This window comes from Corvus hawaiiensis, chromosome 3, assembly GCF_020740725.1.
Source record: "Corvus hawaiiensis isolate bCorHaw1 chromosome 3, bCorHaw1.pri.cur, whole genome shotgun sequence".
NCBI lineage: Eukaryota > Metazoa > Chordata > Aves > Passeriformes > Corvidae > Corvus > Corvus hawaiiensis.
The window spans coordinates 81,230,327-81,255,354 of NC_063215.1; the positions used below are offsets into that span (position 1 = coordinate 81,230,327).

The following is a 25,028-nucleotide window of genomic DNA, read 5'->3' on the forward strand; positions in this document are numbered from 1 at the left end:
GTTTTTCCAGTATTAAAATGTTTGTCCCTGTCAACTTGGTTTTTTTTTACTAAGTGAAGAAACCAGTTTCTTCTTTATGTAAGAAGTTTTTCATATGTACTTAGGACCAAATGCACCAGCAAAAATTTTAGGGATTACAGTTCTGTGACACAAACTTCCAGAACTGTAAAGAATTCAACAAAGGTTATTTGAACACTTACATTTCCTCAATTAGTGAAAAGCTGATGATTCGTTACAGACATAGGAATGGCATTTCCAGCACTGGGCATACTTAGGTGTAAGATACCCACATGTCAGGGCAGCTGTTTCTGGAACTGACTCTCCTCCCAGTCTAGGTACAATGTAGAGCTTTAAAACATTCCCTAATTTAGCAACCCAGTTTGTGAATTTGGATATGGAAGACACCTCCTTTTTCTTGGTGGATGGAGAATGTACAACTTACATCCGACAGATGCCACGTCAGCAGCAATTCAAACTCTGACTCTTCCACAGGCACTGCCCTGACAACCACAGCTGTGCTCTGTGCTCAAGAGTGACATTCTCCTGGAGTTTCTCCTGCAGCAAAGCCAGCACAGGAGTGTTTCAGCTTCCCATATTCTCCGTGATGTGTCCAGACAGACACAACGCCGGATCAGTAACTTGTATCAAAGCAGCAGTCCAAGAGCCAGCTGAATGACACAGGTTACCTTCAGTCCCAGCAGCACCTCACAGGAACACACCCTCACTCCTTTAGGTGCCGTGGCACTTTGTCCTCATGTAGTAGCTGTGCTTCCATTACAGCTGCAGTCTAGGGCAGCCAAGTCTTTATCCTGATGGACTGGACACGTAGCTGTGCAGTGGGAGATGTGAACCAGCATCCCTTGTTGGGCTGAGAAGGAAAATTAAACAAGGTTTTCTGTTTCTCAGGCAGTGCTCCAGGCAGCTGCTGGTACTGTGTGCACCATCACAGGCTCCTGTACCTGCCCTGCACTCAACTAGAAGCAGCCACGGTTATTTAGTGTTAAACCTTAAAATGTAGGTAAATGCATTAAAATATATGGAATGTGCCTCACAAATGAGGTTCCATCGAGCAAACGGACACTTAGATACCAAAAAAGGCAGAATATTAATGCAGATGTGCTAAGTCACAGTAGAGTGACTTCAGGGCCAAGGCTTTGGGTGTGAAAGGTGTTTTGGCGATCTCTGTGGCTTTTACATGTGTCTGGAAGAACAGGCTTTTGCTTTTTAAAAATTTTTTATTTTACATATCTATCTTTTTTTTTAAGTAGCTATGGTAGAGAAATTTGACACTGCAGCATTGTACTTCCTGGGCCTGAATAAGCAGTTGATACTTTGAATTACAATTGTAATGAATGAGAAACTGTAAACTGATCTTCCAGTTTCGCTGGGCAATAAAAATTAATTTCTGAAGTATTTTGGGTGGTCTGACAATAGTTCAATCCTGAGCCAGAAAAAACATGTAGCGCTTAATTCTTTCCAAGCAATTTAATTAGTCATACAGCTGTTTTCCATTTAATAGTTGTATTTTTCTCCCAATATGATGGGATGGGACTTTTTCCAATAGTTTTCTTACTATTCTTAAAATGAAACACTAAAAAAAAGTTTTAAATTATAAACTTCTACACTGCATGTGATTTCTAACAATCAAATCGAACGTTTTAATGTAAGAAAAAGGATTTTAGTGAAAATAAGACTTCCTAAATACTTGCAACTTGCTACACTGGTTTTACAGTTGAAGTCCAAAACTGCAGTTCATCTCTTGATTAAGAAGTTGGATCCTGGGAGAGTTGCACTCAGTGAAGAAGTCTTGGATACCTATCCCAGTGTGATCCTCTCTCTTGCTGATCTTGAAGCTGAGTGTGAGATTTGCCAGGAAGCTCCCTTGATTGTTCTGCCTTTCAAAGATGAGAGCTAATGGCTTTGCAGTGATATCAGTTGGCTCCCTCAGCTCCCCTGGATTCATGGGGTCTGAGGGAGCCATCAACATGTGGGTCCAAGAAGCTTCAACACTGTTTCCTCTACTGTGGGTGATTCCTCATTCTCACAGACCTCCCTAATGACGGCTCAAGCAAACCTTACCCCTAAGAGTGAGGCAGAGATGACCTCTGCCTTTTCCATGCCCTTGTCAATAGGTTTCCTGCCCCACTGAGCAGCTGGAAAGCCTAAGGAAAATGTGCTCTCTTGCTGCCAGCAGAGTTAGGAAAAGCTTTTCATGTTTGTCTTTATAACCCTCAATGTCTTCAATGCCATCTGAGCTTTAGCTTCCCTAATTTCTCTCCTGAATGTTTGGTCAATGTCCTTTTATTTCACACTAATAGCCCATCCCCTCTTTCCACCTTCTCTTGCTTCTTTTTGCAGCTGAGCTTAGGCAAGAGTTCTTGTTCACCTATGCTGGCCCTCTGCCTCTCTTGCTTGACTTCCACACACTGGAATAGACCATTCTTGAACTTCTAGGAGACTGATAAATCTGCTCTCCAAGGCCAAATCCTGAACAAGCTGAAATCGGTTCAGCTGAAGGCAGTAATTGTATTATGCTGAAGCAGTGCAGTCTTCTAGGATTTGGAATAGAAATTGCACCTTGTGCTACATAATAATTACTCCAAACTCGGAATAAATTCAGTAACTGCTATAGGAAAGAAGCCATTGCAGGCTTTACTTTTACTTAATGTCTTTGCTTATGAGTCAGTGCATGTCTGCAAAATAAAGCTGAAAATTATAAGGACTGTATGCCCTAATAAATTCTGCTCTAATGTAACATAATTGTTATTGAACACAGCATACCTACACTTTCCTTCCCTTCATCTTTATTCCTCTATTCAGCTCACCCGTACACTTAGGAGGAGGAAGGTTACAGTCTGCACTAACATACTTCACTTACTCATCTCTCACAATGTGGAGCCTCTTTTGTCTTCACCATAAAAAGTTTGTGATAATTCCATGAGATGATGTCATCTCCCAGTCCCCCCTTTTTTTTTTCTTTTTAAAAATAGAAGAAACTATTTGAAATCATCTGAGCAGAGTTGGTGCAGGAATGAGCTGCACACATGAACAGCCACTCTTCAAGACCAGTCCAACAGAAATACTCATTGGAGAGAGCACTTTGAAGAACCTGTCTCCTCAGCAGTGTTCCTTTTCTAGAGCTCCAAGGACGTTTTCTGGACTTTTGTCTTATTTATCCTTATTTGAAGAAGATAATTCTGGTTTAAATGTTCTAGAAAAGGAATCCTTAGGAGCAAGAGACAACTCACTACTCCTAAATGACATTTGAAGAGAAAGAAGAAATTGCTCACCTGCAAAAAACTTGATGTTTGGGGATTCCATTTCTCTTCTGGCCTCCCATGCCATGTGTTAAGTATGCTTAAGCACACCTGAAAAGGTGACGTTATTAATACCACAGACAACTATTACGACAAAATTGTTCTGTTTGGATAGAACAGAATGTTGACATTACATTCATTTTTTTAACCAACTTTTTTACAGCAGCATTCTAAAAGATGAAGTTGTTTCCTATCACAGAACCAATGAGGTTGGAAAAGACCTCAGAGATTGAGTCCAACCTGTGACTGAACACCACCATGTCAACCAGACCATAGCACTGAGTGCCAGGTCCAGTCTTTCCTTTCAACACCTCCACCAACTCCCTGAGCAGCCCATTCCCATGTCTAATCATCCTTTCTGTGGAAAAATTCTTCCTAATGTGCAACCTAAAACTCCCCTGGCACAGCTTAAGACTATGAAACTACTTCGAAAGGAAAACAGATAAAAATTATGTAGATAAGCAAGAACAGCATGTTAATAAACAAACAAGACAAGGCAGATTACTTTTCCTCACGGGAAACCTATGGATTCTAGTGGCTCCAAAAAAAAAAAAAGATGAATACTGTCTGATTCTCTACTTTCTGCTTTAAATACTGTTATAAAACTTGTAGTTGTGGGTTTTAAAGACAGTCATTCTGCTTAAGCATGTAAAAGGTGGTTTCTGTCACACAGACTATCAAGAAATTGGAATTATTCCTTAACTTTTGTGACTGATCCAAACTTTAGGGAAGTTCATGGTGTTCTTGAATCTTATTGTGAAATGGAACAATCCAAGACAGGGAAAACAAAGAGACAAAATAAACAGAAGAAACTTAGAGGCAAGTATTTTCCAAGACTTAAAACTAGACAAAGAAAAATGGAGATAAAGCACTCAGCAAACCTTCAGCTGCAGCTGATAGGAAAAACATACTTTGTTCATGGAAAGGGTATTTCAGCTAGCCAAAACAGACTTCTGACTGGTTCATTTAGCAAAGAGTGGTGGAAAAGAACACTTTTCTCAGTCAAAAGTACTTGCTTTTTTGGTCCAATCCAGCTCATAAAGGCTGGATCTTCAAAAATCTCCAAGACTATTTAGAAAGAGGGTAATTCCCACTTGAAACTGGCAAATCCCTCTTCATTTCAATATGAAGACCAGTATTAACCAAAGAGCTTCCTCCTGTACATGAGGGAGTGGCTGATCCATAATTCAATCACAAGAGGAAAAAACTTTCATCTGTTTCACTTCCTTGTTACATCTTACACAGGATCCCAGCTGACCTACCTTGCCATCATTGTAGAGGTTTGGATTAAACCTCACGCTGTGGCCTCCAGTTGTTTCCAGATTCACAAGTGGAGGGGAATTAGGATAGTCTTGTGGGAAATATACATCAAATTCAAAGCAACCATTTGCGTATGGGGTGTCTGCAGGACCAGTAATGAGAACCTACCAGTGTTAAAAAGAGGGGGAAAAAAAAATTAAAATCCCCACCTTATATCTATCACACAGTTGAAATTTTGTAAGTTGTATGAAGCATTTTAATTCCACATGCTAGGTAGCAGGAATTATTATCAGACATCATAATGATACGCAGGCTGTCAGTCTGTCCATTCTGAATCTGTGGGTAAGCGAAGCCCTCTGCAAGCATTCATTTCTCCAGATTACAAATGGAAAGGAAGACAGAAGGAGATGAAACTTTTTCCTACTGAAAGCTATTAATAGATTGGTTTTTTCAAAATCCAGGTCCAGAGGCACTCAGTGTGTACTTCTCCACACCTACTGCCTACAGCTTCAATGGTCACATGCAAAGATGTTTGGACCATAATGGAGTCCACTAAACTAAACTTTTCCCTTTGGAATAGCTGAAGAAGAATGAACCTTGTTCTGTGAAGACTCCTTGGCCAAGAGGGCACTCCTGGGGCAGATGGATTTTCCCTGCTCCTGCCAAATTACTGAGAAATCAGACTCAAATGCTGATTTTGATTATATTAATTACATTAATGCCTGGACAGCGGTTAGAGTAGACATGAAATATTTCTGTTTTTTCCTAGGATTTCAGGCACCTCCCTAAACACTTCTGTGCCAAGCTAAGAGAGAACTACACCGGCTTTGCTTCTTTACCTTCATGATGTCGAGGCGCTCCTCATCACAACGTACGAACACGCTGGATGAGGACGAGAGAGGCAGTGAGGTTGAAAGAGTCACGGCTTCCTGAGCCAGGCGCCGGGCCCTGGCGGCGCTGTTGGCGTCACTTGCGTTTTTTACCTGAGACATGTAGTGGTAATTTACTTTAAAAACCAATTTGCCGTCATCATCTTCGGAAACCATTTCAAATGTATCTAGAAGATAAAAAGATTTTAATGTGTCAGGAAAGGAGTGAAGTTTATAATGGATTAGTCTTGGATAAAGATTATGAGCGTTAAAATCAGGAAAGTTTAATTTGCATCACACTAATGGAAAAAAAATACGTGTTTTGTGAGTTAACAGTGATCACAGAAACCAAAGCATTATCAGTGCTGGGCTGAAATAATTTCTGCAGCTAATTTACAAGCTTTCATATGCAACTTGTCAAATATACACCACTCCCAACTTGGAAATCTACCAGCTATTCCAGACCAGGAATACGAGGATACTTACGAATGCATCACAATGCTAATAGTGGAACCTGTGTGAAGCCAAGTGCGAGCAGTATTTACTCGTGTACTGGTTGCCATGTTATTGAAGAACCATGAAAAACTCCAGTGGAGCTGGTTTTCTTTAATCACTTGCTACACAAAATCTGCAGCACAGCTGCCAGAGGGAAAAGCTCCCACTTCCTACAAACCTAACTCCTACTCTTGGCATACACTCCACAAACATTTGTGAGGAAAATCTCTTACAAATACAACAGCAAAGAAATATGACTGCAAATGCTGTCACTGCAACTCAAATAATACTCAGTGAACATGTTTAAGCAGTAATTTTATAACTCTTTTTTGGATAAGATACTATTAGTTCTTTATGAATTTTTTTTTTGTAACACGTTCCTTTTGTGGCCAAAGTAAGGACCAATTCCTGTCACATTTTCCAAATGCAATATATTGCACTTCATGAAAGGACACAATCAAATTCATTGAAGTTTCATTTAAAAAATGCATTTTGATTTGAATTCTTTTCTATTTAAAAAATAAAAGCTACATTAACATATATGAGCTTTAAAAAAAATCAAATATTTCAATGTAACTTGAGAACTGAAAGACTCACAAAAAGCATTATTGTAATGAAAACAGAAACACCATCACTTCATTGAATTCATCTGGTCCCTTGAATTACTCTAGTGCATGCTTAAAACATTTCTTATTAGTTCAAAGAGCACAGGAGTTGGTCACCTGAAAACACAGATGTATAATTTTCCTTATGTGCAAATTATCAGTGGTCACGTATGCAAGAGAGCTGTTAACTTTTGAAACAATAAGAGATTCTGTTCAACAGAACACAAATTTCTCCAGCATCTGCTTTCTAAAACACAAACATTCACACTTCTCAACCTACCAAACTGGAGTTTTTTCATGACAGCCACATACTTCTCTTCAAGGGACCGTAAAACAGACAAAGGCTTGGGCTTCACTGCAGCCTTTTTGGAGTATTCAGCCATCTTCTTTTCTGTTGTATAAAATGTGATGATTATTTGTAGTTAACTATGTAATTCCAAGAAAAGCACAGCAAGTGTTGACATTTTATGGTTACATTCTTTTGCAGAGACATCTCAAAACTGGGTGTCACTCAGGATATACGAATCTCTTTTTCTCACTACTGTATATTTCATTATCTGAACAGCTTGGAGTAAATAAAGACCATATTCTCAGCTCAGAAATAATTCATGACAGCTGCTGCTTCTTTGAATATTCTTTTATTGCTTCTTTTATCTTTTTTTAATTTAAAACAGGAAGTATGACATATGCTTGTGTGGATGGCTATTCCCACATGCATTCCTGGACTCTCCAAAATCAGGGGCTGATTATACATGCCTTTATAAAATGCACTCCCCTCATTCAGCTACTTAATCTTTAGTCTTCTTTACTAGACAACCAGATGGTCTTTTGAACATCTGTGAGTTCAACCCATGTCTCAGATTTTTGTTCTGCATTCATCTACTTAATAGTTAATCCAATTAATAAGATTTAGTTTTAACAGAAAAAGTCTTACTACTAAAGGTCCTGTATGTCGTTTTCTGCCAAGAAAAATAATAATAAAAAAAGTGCTACACAGTTGTGCTGGAAGCTGTGAGGTGTACTCTAACTTGAATTATTCTGTTTCCTGATCAAAACATTTAAAACTACTACAATGTTCCTACCACCTTTGAAAATGCAGTCAGTGGCTGGGGACAGGAGGGAAGTGTTTTGTCTTGCTTTTAAGCTAATTTATAAGTTATCTGTAAATGACTGTATTACAGATAAACAGCATACAGTACTTATGAAGTGTTTCTGTTTCACCTTGGTTTGCTTGGCGCAGACTGGTGGTTGCAGCATAAACGATCTCTGCAGTCTTTTGGATGTCTGGCACCAGGAGGGTCAGTCCCTCTGGTTCTTGATCAGAAGCATCCGGTTTAACTCCAGCTTTAGCTTTGTCTTTTTTAGACCTGCGTGGGGCAAAGAAATAGGATATAACATGAGGGAATATTTTTCTACCAGACATACAGTATCCAGTGCATTTGTCAACAGAGGAAAATACCAAAGATAGAGGATCAAGACTAAACCAAGCCTTCTGAAACAGAATCTCTCTCGGTACCTTCAGGTTCATCACTGAATGCAGCAACCAGCAGTTCCAACACTGAACAGGCTATGCTGCCTTGGTTTGACAGACAGATGTACAGCTGGTATGAGGAGTGAAAGTAGGAACACAAAGCCAGCGATTCCAGTAGAGCAGCTTCTGCTTCAACCTTTCAGGCCTCCCGATTGTTACCCTGCAGGCTGACCTGATGTCTGCACACCTTCACATAGTATTAGGGAACCTTGCAAAATCAAGCTAATCATGTCATGAATATGCATTTCATTCTTGCAGACCATTGTGCAAAACTAAGTCGTAAACAGGTGATAAAGTGCTCCTTCCTACTATACAATACACTAGCAATTACTGAAGATACACTAATGGTAAAACTCTAGGAAACCTCCAGTAAAAATTCACAGCACACAGATGAACATCAACCCAGGCACCACAGGACCGTGGGTCAAACATGAAGTTTGCCTCTCTTTGCAGTTCTTTTCTGGGCTATACAAATGTAGACCTTTTATTTCAATAAACAGTTTAATGTAACTTAATGTTAAAAGTCTTGAAATATAAAAAGGACCTAGGTTACACTGGATGTTTATAATCGAAGTACTGCAAATCAAAACGTCAATTTAACCACTTCAAATTTTTCTAATGACGTTTTTTGAAAATGCAGTGCATACTAACACTGCTGTTTGACAGAAGCTAGTTGGCTAGTAATTTAAGATATATTTAAATCTTTAGATTGTGACAATCCAGTCCTTACTAGCATAGATAGTCAACTGCTGAAATGAGGACAAGGGTATTTGATACTAATGTAACCTACATGTGTGTATTTAAAAGCTTCTGTGTTTCAAGAGCTTGCATAAATTTACAGTCATTCTGCAAATCTTAGGAGATTTTAATGCTAACAGCACCCAAATTATTTTACAAAAATTTCTATACATTTTTGTTTCAACAGCACTTGATTCTTTTCAGACCCAAACAAGTTCAACAGCCAAGTTGAAGTGGTTTTCTCTTTCTCACTAGCCTACCTAGAAGCAAGCCAAGAAACTATCTGCACGAGTAAAACAGCAATTTAATGTTTTGATATAGCAAACATATTTCACCAACTATAACCTTTCTGTGTTTTAATCTAGACTGAAATAGTGCATAATGAATGACTCTCTGAACTATTCAGTAGAGGTGATTACTGAATATGGTCTCTGAACTGTACCTAATCAAATAAGAATATCCCTAGAGAGCATTAATAACAAAATACATTACTGTAGCATGGTCCATTTTCCCTGCTCCAGATTTAATCCAAAAGGATGTTAGCCCATTGCAGACTTCAAGCTATTCTGAGCTTTCAGATCCTCAAAGTTAGGAGGAATCAAGAGGCATTAGAACCAGGCCCAGATCGCATTTGAGGAACACTGTATGACAAAAAAGCAGCAACTGCATCTCTTGTTTATACTTTCCGATCCTTATTATTGCATTTTCCCTTGTGGAAAGCTATGCCAATATTTTTTGAATAACCTACTAAGCACCTTCAGAAATATATATTTAAACCTACCAGACCTCAGTGATAACTGGTTTTAACATCATGCATGTGCCAGCAGCTACCAGTCCCTAGAAAGGTACAAGATTTAGATCTGCCTGCTATTGATGCAGAAGCCTTAAGCTATTTGCTACAAAAGCCTTGGAGAAATTCTGGCTGAAGTAAATGTCAGTGGGCATTATGCAAGAGAAAGATGTGTGAAAAGCAATAAAAATCTGCTTGGTGAAGGTACTGAAAACAAAATTAATTCTTACAAATTCATTTTCAAAACAGTGTTCTTGTGACTCTTTTATCTTCCACTTGCTTTTACAAACAATTTAGACTACTCGTTTGGTTTTCCTCCTTCTATTTGGTCTTAGAATCAAAAAAATCAAGATGTTGACCTCATTAAGCAAAATGCCTCACCACATGCTTAAAAACTCCTACAGAGTGACTGACAGCAACTACCTCAGCAGACAAGGAATATATATCTAGTTGAAGCAGTAGCGAAAGGATACTTCTACTCAAATGCAAACATTCAGTACCAATAACATAATTTCCTCTTGTTCTCCCTGCAGTCCACAACAGTTACACTTCAGCACTTTTGACCTGTCAATGGAGAATGTATTCTCCAAACATCTCCTGTGCCACCAAGGAAAGGAGATTCTGTCCACTGCGATCATGAGCACAACAGAAAAGCCCTGCCCTGCCTCTCCTCAGAACAGACTTTTGAAATCACGTGTTTGCAAAACAGCTCTGCCCTGACAACCGTAGGTATCTGGGGCTTGTGTGAGTGTCTACATAATGGAGTCAGGCCATACCTGTGGAAGAGCAGTTTAGGAAATGAAATGCAGGAATAAATCTAACTCAGCCACACCTCTGCCCCATCCAAGTCTCATTTTTGACCTTGATTCTGCCTAATCATGGATTTCAGTCAGTTTCTTAGGGAGGGTAAGATAGCTGGTACACAAATTCCCCAAATTAGACATACTGCCTTATCAACATTTAGCTTCCTCACACAAGTCTTGCTTGTATATTCCAATGGTTAGTTAGGCTAAAGGTAACCTTTTTCCCCACTTTTGGGGAACAAACTAACTGATATTGCCATAGCATGCAAGACTCCTATGAATGATGACATCCATTTTTTTCTTTTGTCTTCCTACCCTCATTTGATTCAAAAGAATATCAACTTAGTGTCATCAGTCCTGCACGGTTTGTGAGATCACAGAATGGTTTGGGTTGGAAGGGACCTTAAAGAGCATCTCATTCCAATCCCCAGCCATGGGCAGGGACACCTTCCACTAGACCAGGTTGCTAAAAGCCCCATCCAGCCTGGCCTTGAACACTTCCAGGGATGGGGCATTCACATCTTCTCTGGGCAACCTGTGCCAGTGCCTCACCACCCTCACAGTAAAGAATTTTTTCCGACTATCTAATCTAAGCCTACTCTTTCATTTGAAGCCATTCCCCCTTGTCCTGTCACTGCATGCCCTTGTAGAAAGTCCCTCTCCAGCTCTCTTGTAGGCATCTGCCTCACTATTTTATTCTCTACTTCAGCATTATTCAAAAATGTTTGGAGAAATTTACCAGTACATTACAGTTTCTCAGTTTATTTACAATCAACATACAGAAAACCAAGTAATTCCCTAGACTCTAGATGGGAAAATCTGTCAAAGGTTCCCCAGCCATATGTACTCTCACACCGATGATAATTTTTAAAGCTCATAGAGTTTTGCCATCTGAGATAGAACTGAAAATCATTGCAGACATGAACTATTAGACTTCATTTTATATTTCTTTTACATTAGAAGACAGCAGTTCTTTCTAAAAACATATCCTTAAAACGTGTTTATCATGGCTATTAAATAATGCAATTTAAAGAGAACAGGTGCACTGTAAGCTTAAAATCTCACACAGCTCTGGAACTGAAGATGGAGGTGTGAATCTGGTCTATGTACCCATCTCCCTTATGTAACAAAACATCCTGGTCTGGAAAACCTAAAAGTCTATTTTATTACCTAAACTGTATGGTTATAAAAGAGCTGAGACAAAAATGTAATTCAAAGCCCATGAAAACGTTCAAAGGGTAACACATATCACCGATGCACTGGGGAATCTTAGAACACACAAAGGAAACAAAGCTCAGAGTCACTGTGAGGGTCCCAGTCACTCAGAAAGGTCAGCAGCCTCCATGAGCCTGCTGCAGCCTTGTGGCTGCTGTATGGACCCTACAAAATAACTCCTTGATCAGATTCAATCTTGGAGTCCTCCAAGGTCAAAGTTACAGCTTTACTGAAGATGATTTTTTTTTTTGTCCATAAACTATTTCTCAGTGTGACCTGAAACACATGGCATTGCTTTGTGTGCACATGAGAAAAGCAACCTGATGACTACTCTGCCATTTATGAGCATGTATAACATGGGCAAAACATACTATTAGCTGAGAAAATATCATTCTCCCTTCTTGGTGTCATCTGCACTGCTGCAGTCCTGCCTGGACTCATTCTCTCTCCAAGCTGTGTATCATACATGAGTGATCCAGAGGCACCAGTAGGGCCCCAGCTTGAGAGAAGGAGTTGCTGGGAACTACACAGCTCTCTCAACACCATATGAAGGAAGAGATGAAATATCAGAAGTGAAGTCATAAAGCCAGTAAGATACTTCAGCTGTTTCCTTGCACTCTATCAGCCTGCACAGAAATCTGTGTATGCAGATAGCTAACAGTTTTATCAAACTCCTGAGCTTTAGTGCAGGAAAAACCTTTATCTAAATGTTATGATTTTCTGAGTGGAGGAGGAGCCAGATATTTAATTTAGACACAGAAACTTCCCCATACAGTTTTTCAGCCACTGAAGAAAAAGCAGAGAAATGTCAACTCATATTTAAAGAGATGACAGTCACTAATATATTTGCTAGAAGAGACAGCAGTGTACATGCTAATAATTTAAACCATTAATTTAGCTTGTGCTAGAAGATGACAGCCTTCTCTTTACGCTGTGCTAAATGAATAATGAATTATACGCTCCCAAGGCAACTTTAATTTTCAAAGTCAATACTAACACTTCCTCACCCATGCCTGATACTTGGAGGTAAATGTGGTGGTACAGAATGATACCCTTATCAAAGCATTCGCAGACTAAAGCCAATGAACCATTCAGCCCCTGGGCACCAGAGTGCTTATAGCCCAATGTTGCTCAGTCTTAGACTGGGGTTCACTGTCTTGGGATAAAACTAGCCTAGGTTTCAGTAATTCACAGATTCTTAAACAAATCTCCTGAAATCAGGCAAAACAAGCAAGGGACTGTGCCTTTGCAAATGACCACTGGTGAAAGCTGGTAACCTCCTCCCAGATGGCTCCACCTGCCCCACCCTGGGGCTTGAAGCACTATTTACGGACACGAAGCTGCAGCATTCCAAAGCAGAGGCTGCAGGACTGCTTCCTGCAGACAACGATCAGCTCCAAACTTGAACTTCAGCATGCAGCAATAGGAACTGATAGCTGTCTTGTGAAGAAAAGTAAATTAAAACAAATTAGGCCTTGATTCTTGGGGCCCAGTTCTAAAGAAAATATTTTTTGTTTGCAAATTGCACTCTTTCACATAGAAGTTCTCCAAAACAGCAGTGAAGACAATGAAAAACCATAGCAGAGAAAATGCCTCAGGCCTACCTGGTTGTATTCCAGCATCCCCATGAAGCATAGTTACGAATTTTAGAGGAAAGCTTGCTATATAATACATCACATAAATAAGTCACCATCTCATTTTGCCAGAATCAACCATTTGGCATGAGGCTCACCCAGCAGATGTGGTTCCTGCTTTGACACATCAGCAGCTTTCTGCAGCAAAGGCCTCAGCCATCCCAGCAAGCTGATGTCTCAAACTCAGCCCTCGTGGCAACTCACTACACCAGCCTGCCTGCTCTCCAATTACTGATGGCTTTTGACTCCCTAGCAGTCAAAACAGTCATGAGAAATCATCCCATAACTAAACGTAGTCTTCTCCATTATCCAGAAATTTCCCAGTTTTCTAACAGAATACTATGGCCTTTGAAAGTAAATTCAGTGCTAACTGGAGTCCAAAACTGTTCCCCTTAAATTCTGGATCAAAGTGGACACTCCCACTCCAACATGGAGATGACATTTGGTAGACATGCAAGTCTGCTGCTCAGAGGATGTGATGTTTTGCCTTTGAAACTAGAACCTATAATTATGGGTTGTTCTTCTGGCAATTTGACCTAAAAGGAACAGCAGATTGTCCCATTTAAGAAATTCATGCCAACACTTGCTTATATTTCTGGCACACCTTCAACTAAAAGGCTGAGAATTCAAACCTTCCACTCCAGTGATTCCAGACTGTTGTTGTTTTCATCCTTGTCTATACACTGCTTTAAAGACAAACAGCACTATGCTTAAACCAACGAGTAAAAGACAAGCTGTCCTTTTGTGCTGGTATATCGAAGTAAAACAAGAAAATTGTGCAGATAATGTACAAAGAACCGACCACAGAATTCTTATCAAATCCATCTACTATTAAAATACTACCAATTGTGACTCTAGAATTCTTCTTTGTTTCCAGATCCTAAGCTGGCACTGAAGAACTACTCATACTGTATTTACTTTACAAAATTGAGGAGCTTATGAACAGTAGTCACACACCATTCTCACAGAGAAACTTTTTAGACTTCAGCCTGGGGAAGTGACATGAGAAGATACAGGTTTCCATGGCCACTAAATCCGAGGCTAATGTGTGATCAGATTAGCAAAGAAAAAACAGTCAGCTATTCTGGTGGAGAATTATATACACAGATATTGGAAATGGATTACACAGAAGCCAAATATCTTTCCTGTTTTAAGAAGATTACATATACCATGATATATATAATATTGCCAGCAAGCACAAGCTGACTCTTTTAGGCGGGCATCCAACATAAAGAACTGGTTTTTGTCCTTCCCAGTTCTGTTTCTTCTGCACTAAGCTAGCAAAAAAAAAAAAAAAAGTGCCACTAAAGGTACTGTTCATGCTTGATAAGCAAGACTTGTAATCTCAGTCAGGAAGGATTAGAGAAATTTATGGGTAAAGTCCAGTCCATCACGAGTTACTAGAAAGAGTTCCCCAACAATGAGATTCCTACTCAAAAAGTCTCTTGGGTAGTGGTTGGTAAATATTCCGAGTTAATAGTGGGAGAAAGAACATTCTCTACACACCTTTTCCTGACATTGTATTTACCTTCTTTTCACGATGTTTCAGCATATACTTAGGGACAGTGCTAAATTTTGCAGAGAAGGACAGGTTATTATTTCTTAACAAGCTGTCTTTAAATTGGAAGCAAGTAAACAGAATCAAGAAACCAATTAATTACTGGAAGCAGAAAATTATTAAAATAAAGAAATCAAAATCTGCATTGCAACATTTATAATTACCAATGAAATGACAAGAGTAGGCAAATCTACCAGCTCCTATCTGTCATACCAAAACCATTCCCTCTAAATAGTACAGTAAACCAGACAGATACATACAAATCTAGATCAAACAGATGGTATATTCTCACTCTGGATGGCAGCATCCATCCAGAGAAATACACAGAACTCAATCTTTTTTCACTTCTATATTCATATATTCACATGTCCTGTTCCAGCCAGAACAGGGTTAATTTTTGCAGTATCCAGGAGCGGGCATGGCCAGGACCCAGAGGTTATTCTACACCACCTCAGACCAGTGCTGGGGCAGGGGAAAGGGACTCTCCTTTGGGAAGAAGGGGCTCCTTCTGGTCAAGTAAGCATCGTGGAGGGAGCAGATGGGTGGTGCCAGTTCCACACTGGCAGGAGCAGCTGGATAATGCCCATTCTGAGCTGGAGGGAGGGGTCAGGGTGGTGTAACTGCAGCTGGGTTGAGCTCTGTGCTGAGCATTTCTGCATATAAATCAATCTCTCTTTTATACACTTTTGTTTATAATACTGCTGCTGTTTATAATATTCAGTATAATATTGTTGTTGTTTATAATACTGTTTTCTTATCTCATTGCTGCTTCCAGTAAATTGCTCTTAACCCATAATTTTTAGTTTCTGTGCCTCCGAATCTCCTCTCCAGCCCACCACAAGGGGAGGGGAAGGTGGGAGCTAGCAAGGGGCAGCGTGGTTTGGAGCATCTCGGTGGGAACACTACCTTGGGGAGTACCAGTCCTAAACCACAACGATACAGTTTAAATGAAGGATAGGGCTGATGAAAGTGCTTACCTCAGCCGGTTGGTATAGGTATCTACACAGGTCTTCATTTTAGCCAACAAGGTCCCAACAGAAGCCTGTGACTCCAACTGTTCTTCCTCCTCTTCGCTGCTTTCTCCGGACAGAGGAAGAAGTAACGGCACCATCGATGTGCAGGATGCAATAGCACGGAGCAATTCCAGCAGAGCTCGGTACAGGGGAACGTGTCGAGCCATATCCAAAACTAAGAGAGACAAACAGTTTACAAAAATTACTAAAACTGGAGGCCCTTTCACTCTTAGTACAGATGTTTTAAATAGAAAAGCTAGATTTTGGTAATTATTAAAATACTAATGAAATGAAATGATAAAATACAGTATTTTGTAATAGCCATTTTTAATTTGTGTTGTAATGGACCTGTATAGAAAGAAATTCACAAGATATCTGGGAAACAAAGGTTAACAAAAGACATGAGGACAAAAGCACTAACAAGGTATGGAACAGGATTACCACATGCTATATTCATTTCCAGTACTTAATACACAGTCCTGGCTCAAATTGTATGCTGACAGTAATCACAAACAAAAATCTATGGTGGAAAAATTGTAACCTATGGTGTAGCAGAGTAGCATTTGCTGAATCTAACTGCATAAGCATTAATAAAGACTTTCACATCACCCACTTTATTTACAGTCATCTTCTCCTTTGGGAAAATTTGTCTGCATTATTGCAAGAATATTCATGGTCCTTAAATGAATGAAGTCATCTACTAAGTAGAAGACTAGTTTTACTTCTTTTCATGAAGGAAGTATCATTTAAAAAACCATTATGCATCCTTCAGAGCACGCAAATTTTATCTGCATACATATGAACCACAAATCAGTAAAGATGAGTAAGAACATACATTAGGCAGGCAAACCTCACTGTCTTAGTGCTTTTCAGTGTGATATGTATGTGTTATAGAAGTAACTGTGGGTAGAGTACAGGCATCAGCTCCTCTGATTAGGAAAGACAGGCAGAGATACACAATTCTAACGGATTCTCTAGCACCACAATGTTTATTTTTCTCCTCCACTTGTTTGGACAAATATGTAATGGATGTCATTTCAACTGACTTTGTATCATTAATAGAAATCCTGAAAATGTAGCAATAGGCAGATAGTTTAACACAGCTGCTTCCTCTGTCCCTAGGACATGCTATTTTTAACATAACTGCAGAAAATATTTGCTTTAAAGTATTCACAAATGACTGAGTTTGTGGTAAAATAAATTTATTCTTTTTCCAGCAAAAAAACCCAGACAATAAAAAGCCTCTGACAACTCACATTAGGACAGAACAAAGCACAGAAGAACTCTTTAATGTTTCATTTAGCACATCTCATCCTCCAAGCTAAAGCAGATCACAAACTTTCAAATCCTGTCACCAAACCCTTAGCTCTAAATACAGCATGATGGGACAGTATAAACAGCCAAGCTAAATTCAACAAGCCAGTTTATGCAGGTTTAAGACTGGATTTATCTCTGCCAGGAGTTCTTTAATCAACAGCTTGCTATTTGTCTTTTGAGTCCATTACAATGGCACAAACTCTTAACTGGGTGAAGTGCTGTAGAACAGGAAGAAAATTTACCAAAACAAAGTATTAATCTGCCAGGCCTGGTATCATGGCTCTAAAAACAACCCTTGTCACAATATTCCATATATCTAAAGCAAACCAAATTTAAACCCTGGCATTAAGAAATCAGTTTCGATTATCTGCTGATTCTTACATTTATATATATATAAAATATATATATATAAACAATGGTTGCCCCCCAAAAAAATCCCCACAATGTGTAAAAATAGATCTGATAATGTGTGGATTTTAAAAAAACCACACACACACACAAAAAACGGGGGGGGGGGGGGGGGGGGGGGAAGAGAAGAAAAGAAGAAAAATAGAAAAGGGGGGTGGTGAAAGAAAGGGCAACCATAAAATATATCATACCATAGTGTAGCCCTGGCCAGAAACCACCTCCCAACTGTAGTGCTGAAGACCAAGTGGCTCCTCAATTTAATCAATAGCTGTTTATTATAAGGATAGTGAGTGAGGGAGAGATACGACCTCTTAGATAACCATGGCATTTCACTCTGGAAGGCTTTTATTTATTTATTTAAACTATGAAATTTTCATGAGACCAGAATATATAATTTCAAATCGTTCAATGCTGGTTTGCCCTCTCCTTTGCTGCATGGATAGTTAAGTTCAAAATTACCGTCGTGACGGGAACTGAACTGACATAACTTTAAAGTGGGAATGTTTTCCAGAGAGATGAGAGAGATTTCTGGTTTTAGCAGATCCAACTCACTTGCACTGCTTTGCAATAGTTCCCATGTGAAAAAAATGAAATGCATCCACCTGGCTTCATTTGAAACAATCTTTTAGGGAACAACTACTAATTTCTTTTACCTTAATGCCAGACTCCATGAAACTCAATTTTTGGTACTATCATGTGTCTTATGCTATTTTTCTCCTTTATTATACCTACTAAGAATTGTGACTTGTGCAAGTGTATTTTTCTGTCCAAAATGCCTGAACTCCCTTCCATCCCCAATCTAAATCCTCAAAATGTTCATCGAGACTGAATACCTAGATAAATATCAGAAAAACTTGCGGTAAATGACTCAAAATTGGCAAATTACTGTTTATTATCTTCATCTGGCAGTTCACGTACTCCTTGTGCCTACTTTGCTTTCAACTGAAAGAATGCCAAGCTGATTTACAGTGTATGCTTCCTGCAGATACAGCTCTGCTTTCTGAAAGAGATGAAGAAGACTTGTGCAAATGTTGAGCTCTATGCAATTTTTCAGACACTGTGTTTAAGCCGCTAGAACAAGAAGACAATCTTTTGTAAATTACACCCCTGGCCCAGATCCACTCTTTGCTAACCTGTCCACCTCCCCCTGGCATGACCAGCTGCACCTACAGATGTCCTAACAGCAATTTTCTGCACTGAGAGAGGCTTAACAAGTCCAGCAGCATTCCAAGTAGAACCTCAATGTTCAGGCTGTGCCACTCACACTCCATCACCATCCTTACTGCTTTTAGTGTTTGCAGCATATTTAATTGGGATTTAGGAAACATGTCTTTTCTTTAGATATCATTATGCATTTATTTGGGGACAGTATTTCAGATATATAAATATAAAAGACACAGGTTTGTAATAAAAAAAATGAATTTGATCCTGTAACAAAGTCCTTTAAGGGAATTGAATTGAAATACTACAAACATGAATTAAAACATAAAATACAAAATTGCAAATTAAAAAAGCCTATTTCCACCAAATAGAAGCAATAGAACTTTTGGACAACTATCGTCACATAAAGGTATCCGACAACTAAGACACCAACAATTTCGATTTCAAGCAAATATAAACTTCAGTGAAGAACAAATGTTAAAAGTAAACCACTGTATTCTTCAAAGTATGCTCTCCCTTGGGAACATATCTAACTTTTTTTGTCTGACTCAATTGAGCAATGAAGGTGTATAATAACACTTTACCTGAATTAAATATGATAGCTTCTCTTGTAAGAAAAAAAATCCAACACGCCATGAGACAGAAACAAATACTTTTGCTTATACCAGACCTATAATTTGAATACCATTAGCACATATGTAATAAGCCAGAATCTTTTTATTTGGGTACTTTGGTTGTGTAAGAAGGTGCCAACAACCTTTGATTTCTACGGACACGCATGTAAGCACACCAAACTGCAAATACACAGCACTCCTAAGAAAATGAAAATGGGAGATTAAAATCCTTGGCTTTGTAAAAATGACAGATGGGTGTATTATCCAGGATTCTCTGTTATCCCAAAGACAAAACAGTTACTAGATAATGACAGATACCTTTCACAAAGAGCTCAGTTTGGGGCTCTCAGGCTCCTGCACCAAGTACATTCAGACCGTCCTGGCTGTCAAGCTCCCACCAGCTGTAGTGTCTGTCACATCTGTTCATTTTTGTGCTGTTGGTGCTCCCTGATTCTGTGGCTCAGTGAAGTGCTGAGGAATGTTCAGCTTCCAGCCCCACAGACCAGTTCAGAAGCTCCCCCTTGTTGACTCTCAAACAGAACTGCTGCCCCAGAGAGCCCACCTGAACTTCTGCCGGGTTTCTTGAGCACTTCTTCAAATGATTACTGTATGACACATACTTTAAAAGTAAAGATTAAATTATTTCATTTCTAGACTCAAGGCAGGGATTTGCATTCAGGTTTTATCCTGCTTCCTTGTCTGCCTTAACCAGGGCTGTCAGGATAGGTCTGCCTGGGGACAACCGTGGTGTTTCAGAGAAGGCTCCAAAACCAGAGGTGGGAACTGGCTTCTGCACCACCTGACCAAAGCTGCTTCCCCCACAGCCTGCCATGTGATTCACCACTTGCACTGCATAAATACACATCAAGGTCTCACCTTTTGGCTATACCAGCAGTTAGCTAGTTCAACCAGCAGAGCATGAAGCAGAGCACAGGCTAAAAACTGCAGCTGAACCTGGAGCGTGAGCAGGCAGCTGCAGGACAACCACCACGGCCCCTCACGGGGGCCCAGAGGCAGCTGTGACAGCCCAGGGTGACAGGGCAGGGCAGGAGGTGACAGAGAACAGCAGGGCAACAGCACCATGGGGGGGGGTGGCCAGATGATGGCAGCAGTGCTCTTAAAGGCTGGAATACCAGTGCTACCACACACAACTGTTGACAGTAGCATCTTTATTACCACCTTTGTTTTATTAATTAAGCAATTGTGAGTGGACATGTCCAAAAACCACATCCATATCCTACTGTCCCTGATGATTAGCAGAGGCAACAGGCAGCATACATATTTGCTCACAGTTCACATCAAAAAAGTATCTCAGGTCTAGATTTATTCTGTTGTGCTTATGGAAAGCAGAAATCTCATTAAGGTCACTGCCATTTGCTAAGATAGGTAGGGTAGGGATGGCAAACATCTGGAAAACCTTATCTGGGGATAAGGTCTCACCCTCCTTTTCCCAATCCTTTTGGTAATAAAGGTCAAGTGTTACTAGAATCACTACAATTCAGCCAGTCTCTTGCCACAATACTTGCAATTTAGAAAGATGCTGAATGAAGGCTAAATAGGTAAAAATAGAGATTTCATAAAACTAAATCTCCCTTATATGCTAATAACAATCAGTCTGATTTGGGTGGAAGGAAAAGGAGTATGACTGAAGTTGTGTTAAGAAGTCTTGAGTTGCTGAGCATCCTGTCTTTCAAAAACTGCAGTCTTTCATGTGCCTAAATATCATGGGATATTAAGGCATTTTGGAGAACTTTTAATCTATGCCTACTTATTCCTGGGAAGCAGTCGATTAACATTTAAAGATTGTGTTGATTTCAGAATGTTTCAATTGCTTTCCACAAATCTATTTGTTCATCACTAATATAGATCTATTTCTTACAAATATCTAAGACTAGCCATATGCAATTACAACCTCAATATAATGAAAAAGCACATGAGGGCGGGTAGTTTCACAGGATCAAGGTATCACCTTAAATTTCTCATATATCTGTAGCAAGATAATGACTCAACTGAGTCTAATATTCCTTTGCTTTCTTTTAATATTATACAATGCTCAAACAAAGAATAGCCAGGCCTAATGGCCCATTAAATAGACAGTACTGAACAGCAATAAATTTTTTTTGCAATTGATTTAACATCCTCAGTTCAGCTTAACTGGCTATGAATAAGATTATTTCCATTGCCAAGGATATTTAAAACATCATACAGAATATGCACATTTATTCTAAAATTAAGCAAACTATTAATATAGTACGTCCATTATATCAAAAAATCTTCACACTTTACAACAAATTAAAGAAACAAATACAGAACAGTGATTAGTAAGAAAATGATGAAAAGTTCTGCTTTACTTGCATCTAGTGTCAAGGCCTTCCCCACTGTGATTCTCGCTGTGACTGTACTAGGAATTCCTACCCCAAAGGAGCCTACAAACTTGATGCAAAAAAACCCCAAAACAGCCACTTGAGGAAAAATAAAAAATCAACACCTTTACCAGTTTTACAACTATGACACTGCCAAATGCAGATCCTCCTTGCTTCTGTGCTCTGAGAAAAGCTGTCTATATATGCTCTCAATCTTTCTCCTGTATGTAACTTCTCATTTTCTGCACTCATTATTTAAGGATCTAGTGAATTTCAGTTGTTTTAGAGGCCCACAGAAGTATTTTTCTTCTGTACTATCTTGTTTTACTTCTGACTGATACACATGACTGATGTTCTGCCTTTGTTGAAGGAAAGAAGGTTGTGCTGGCAGCCACAGCAGAAGGCACCACTGAAAACTATTCCAAAACTACAGTCCTTTTATTTCTTTTCCCAAAGAGATCTGCCACTGCAAATATGAGAGAGATGATCATGAATGATCAATTAAAAGGAAGTAGCTGAAAAGAAAAACGTGTTCTGGAGAGAACCCATATGGTAAACCCAGGAAATGTAAGGGAGGCCTCCTTCTTGCATGGGGTAAAGTTTCCAGTAACCCAAGAGATGCCTCCAAATCTCATTTCTTGTTTTGTTTTGGAACTGTTTCAGTACGATGTTTTATCTTCCTGGAAAGAGGAATGATTGTGTTTCGTTAAATATTCATTCTGAAGTAGCCATGTAATCCTGCTTCTGTTTTAAGCAATGTGAAAGAAAACCACTGACAGTTATGTAGAGTAACTATGTTATAAAACTGTTCTATTAGTATCATACACAAATGCTCAAAATTTACTACAGGGTATCCAAATCTCCCCTGCAAAACCCCCAAGAAAGTACCTATGTATTACAAGTGACCTATTTTTTCTTTCATAGTAATTAAGTTTTAAAGATATGGGATCATCAGCTCAGGTAAAAAGTAAAATAAGACATCCTCATTACCCTGCTACTCACTAAAGTTTAAGACCAACGTTAAGATCACGACTACAGTACTACATTCACCTGGCTCTACATTTTTCTTTTTTCTTTTATTTCACTCTTTTTAACCTCCAAATAAACTAAAAGTAAGATCCTAAAGTTCTGCCAATTTTACACCATTCCTAAAACATGCTTAGTAATTACTGAGGACATTTTTTTTTATGCCTCAGTATGTTATTCACAAACTTAAAACCCATAGCTATGATCAAATTAAAGACTTCAGGATCTCATTATCATACTAAAGATTCTCAGCTGCTATGAACACCACTGTTCAAAAAAAAACCACACAAAGGAAACACTCATTTTGTATTTTTAATTAAAACCTTCAGAAGACACAGTCTTGTGGCCACATAGACGGCCAAGCATGAGTGAGGCACTCTGTCTTTCCAACAGGGCCACACGTCCTTTTACAAAATATTTTAAAACTGGAGCCGTTCTTCAGCCCCCCTTCGCTGCATCTTTGCAAACATATGATCTATGAATGCAGTCCCTGCTGCAGGCAATAGTGTCAGTTCCAAATACGTCATGCTCTGCTGCCTCTTGATTTTCTGTTTCAGAATCAACCCAGGGCAAGCCTCTTTTATAATAGGCCTAATTAACACGCTGTGTTCCGCTCTGCTTTTACAGAAAAAGGGATTGCCCACAGAGCAGTTCAAAATCAGATCTCTAAGAAAACATTAGCCTTTAGGTAAAAATGAAACAAAAGCTTTCCAAATATTGTCATCTTGTAATAATTTAATTAGCTTGACTTTTTCTTCACTTTTAAAAATAGGAGTAACACCAGCATTTTCACAGTACTGTTTTCAGTGTTAGGGAAAATGACATCAGGAGGGACTAGTCCCCTGAATAATGAAGCAGGAGAAAGCGGTTAAGCACTCTTGCAGGTCATGAGTAACAAAGCCCATGTCAGAGCAGTAAAACAATACAAGAAGGGTGGGCCTCTGAATTTAATGGGTACAGTGTCATGCTCCAAATTATTACTATTATTGTTCAGATACAGCTTGAACATTTTGTTCTTGTGATGTCAGCACTGAGCCTGTTAGCAGTCAAAAAAATCAGATCAAATGTAAGAAAAGCTGAAGACAAATTAGAAATTAATTATTGAGGCTGCATTCAGTAATTAGAATCACTTCAACACCATGTGCATTTCCCCCTTTTATCAGAGAGATGGGACAGACCTGGAAAAGAGAGAGAAGGGTGACTAAACAATGCAAGATACAGAATGAGCTGCTGCACTATCTAAAATGAAATAAAGACATTGCAGCCTCAGTGACTAATGAAGAGTACCGTAAAGACATTGCTTTTAAATTATCAGTGGCAAGAAAATGAGTAGAATTGGACTTATCAATATATTCAAAGGAATGGGCACACCATTAGAAGAAATAGTGCCATTTGTACAAGAACATACACTACACAATACATCACTTTTAAGGTTTGGAAAAGCTTAGCACTAAATGTCAGGGTAGTAAGTATTATCACAGGTTCAAAAGTAATTGGGTAAATTGATGTAAGAACAGGCCATCAAGGGCTAATAAATGAGGGGACACCACCCTTGGCAACATACTAGCAATATCAAAGTAGCATCTGCATGTCAGCCCGTTATTGTCCACTATTGGTGATAAAGTAGCAGGCTAACAACCTTGGTCTGTCTTGGCATTACTATTACGGTGTGTTCTAGGAAACTTGGAAAAAAAAAATTTAACTGCAACAGGAGATGAAAACTGTGCTCAATTATACAGGCAAAATGCATTGCTCAGGGAAGTTGGTCAGTCATCTGTAGTGGCTCAAAAGTACTGCTCTTAACCATTTCTGCTTTGCTTATTTTTTAAAGAATATTTGATTTTGGAGAAATTGAGTATTTTCAGGAAAGTTCTGTTTACAAGTCAAGTCAAACAAGACTTTTCACACATGTATCCATGAACCCAGAAAAAACCCTTTGCCAGAAAAAGTGGAAGGCATTTCATTAGGCCAATGTGTACAGTTGAATAAACAAGACACAATTTCCTGCATTTGAAAGGATGGGAAAAAGAAACCCAAACAGTATGAAAGACATGAAAACCAAACTGAGCTTTTAAAGCATAAGTGGCTACTAAAACCACACATAATCCCCAGTTTTGGAGATACTACTATTTAATGCCACACTGTAGTCCCTCATAATGGAATCCACTAGGGATCACTCTCTGCCATGAAACAGAGCTCCAAATAAACCTGAAAAGGTGGTCAGGTAATGGACAGATTATTCTTGGAGACTACAGAGCAATCTCATATGGGGGGTTGGGAATATATCATCAACAAAGAATAATTAATGAAA

The 25,028-nt window shown here is 39.1% G+C and overlaps 1 protein-coding gene across 5 annotated transcripts in view; it reads right to left on the reverse strand.

Moving 5' to 3' along the window:
* Positions 1 to 25,028, reverse strand: part of BIRC6 (baculoviral IAP repeat containing 6) — a 176,726-nt gene that overhangs the window by 7,279 nt on the left and 144,419 nt on the right. For all 5 annotated transcript variants that reach the window (XM_048299366.1, XM_048299368.1, XM_048299369.1 and 2 more), the window contains 6 exons: positions 15,793 to 16,003; positions 7,768 to 7,913; positions 6,827 to 6,937; positions 5,417 to 5,634; positions 4,580 to 4,741; positions 3,291 to 3,368 (listed from right to left, as the gene is read on the reverse strand). In XM_048299366.1, the coding sequence (XP_048155323.1) occupies positions 3,291 to 3,368; positions 4,580 to 4,741; positions 5,417 to 5,634; positions 6,827 to 6,937; positions 7,768 to 7,913; positions 15,793 to 16,003 (926 nt within the window). The remainder of the gene's footprint in view (positions 1 to 3,290; positions 3,369 to 4,579; positions 4,742 to 5,416; positions 5,635 to 6,826; positions 6,938 to 7,767; positions 7,914 to 15,792; positions 16,004 to 25,028) is intronic.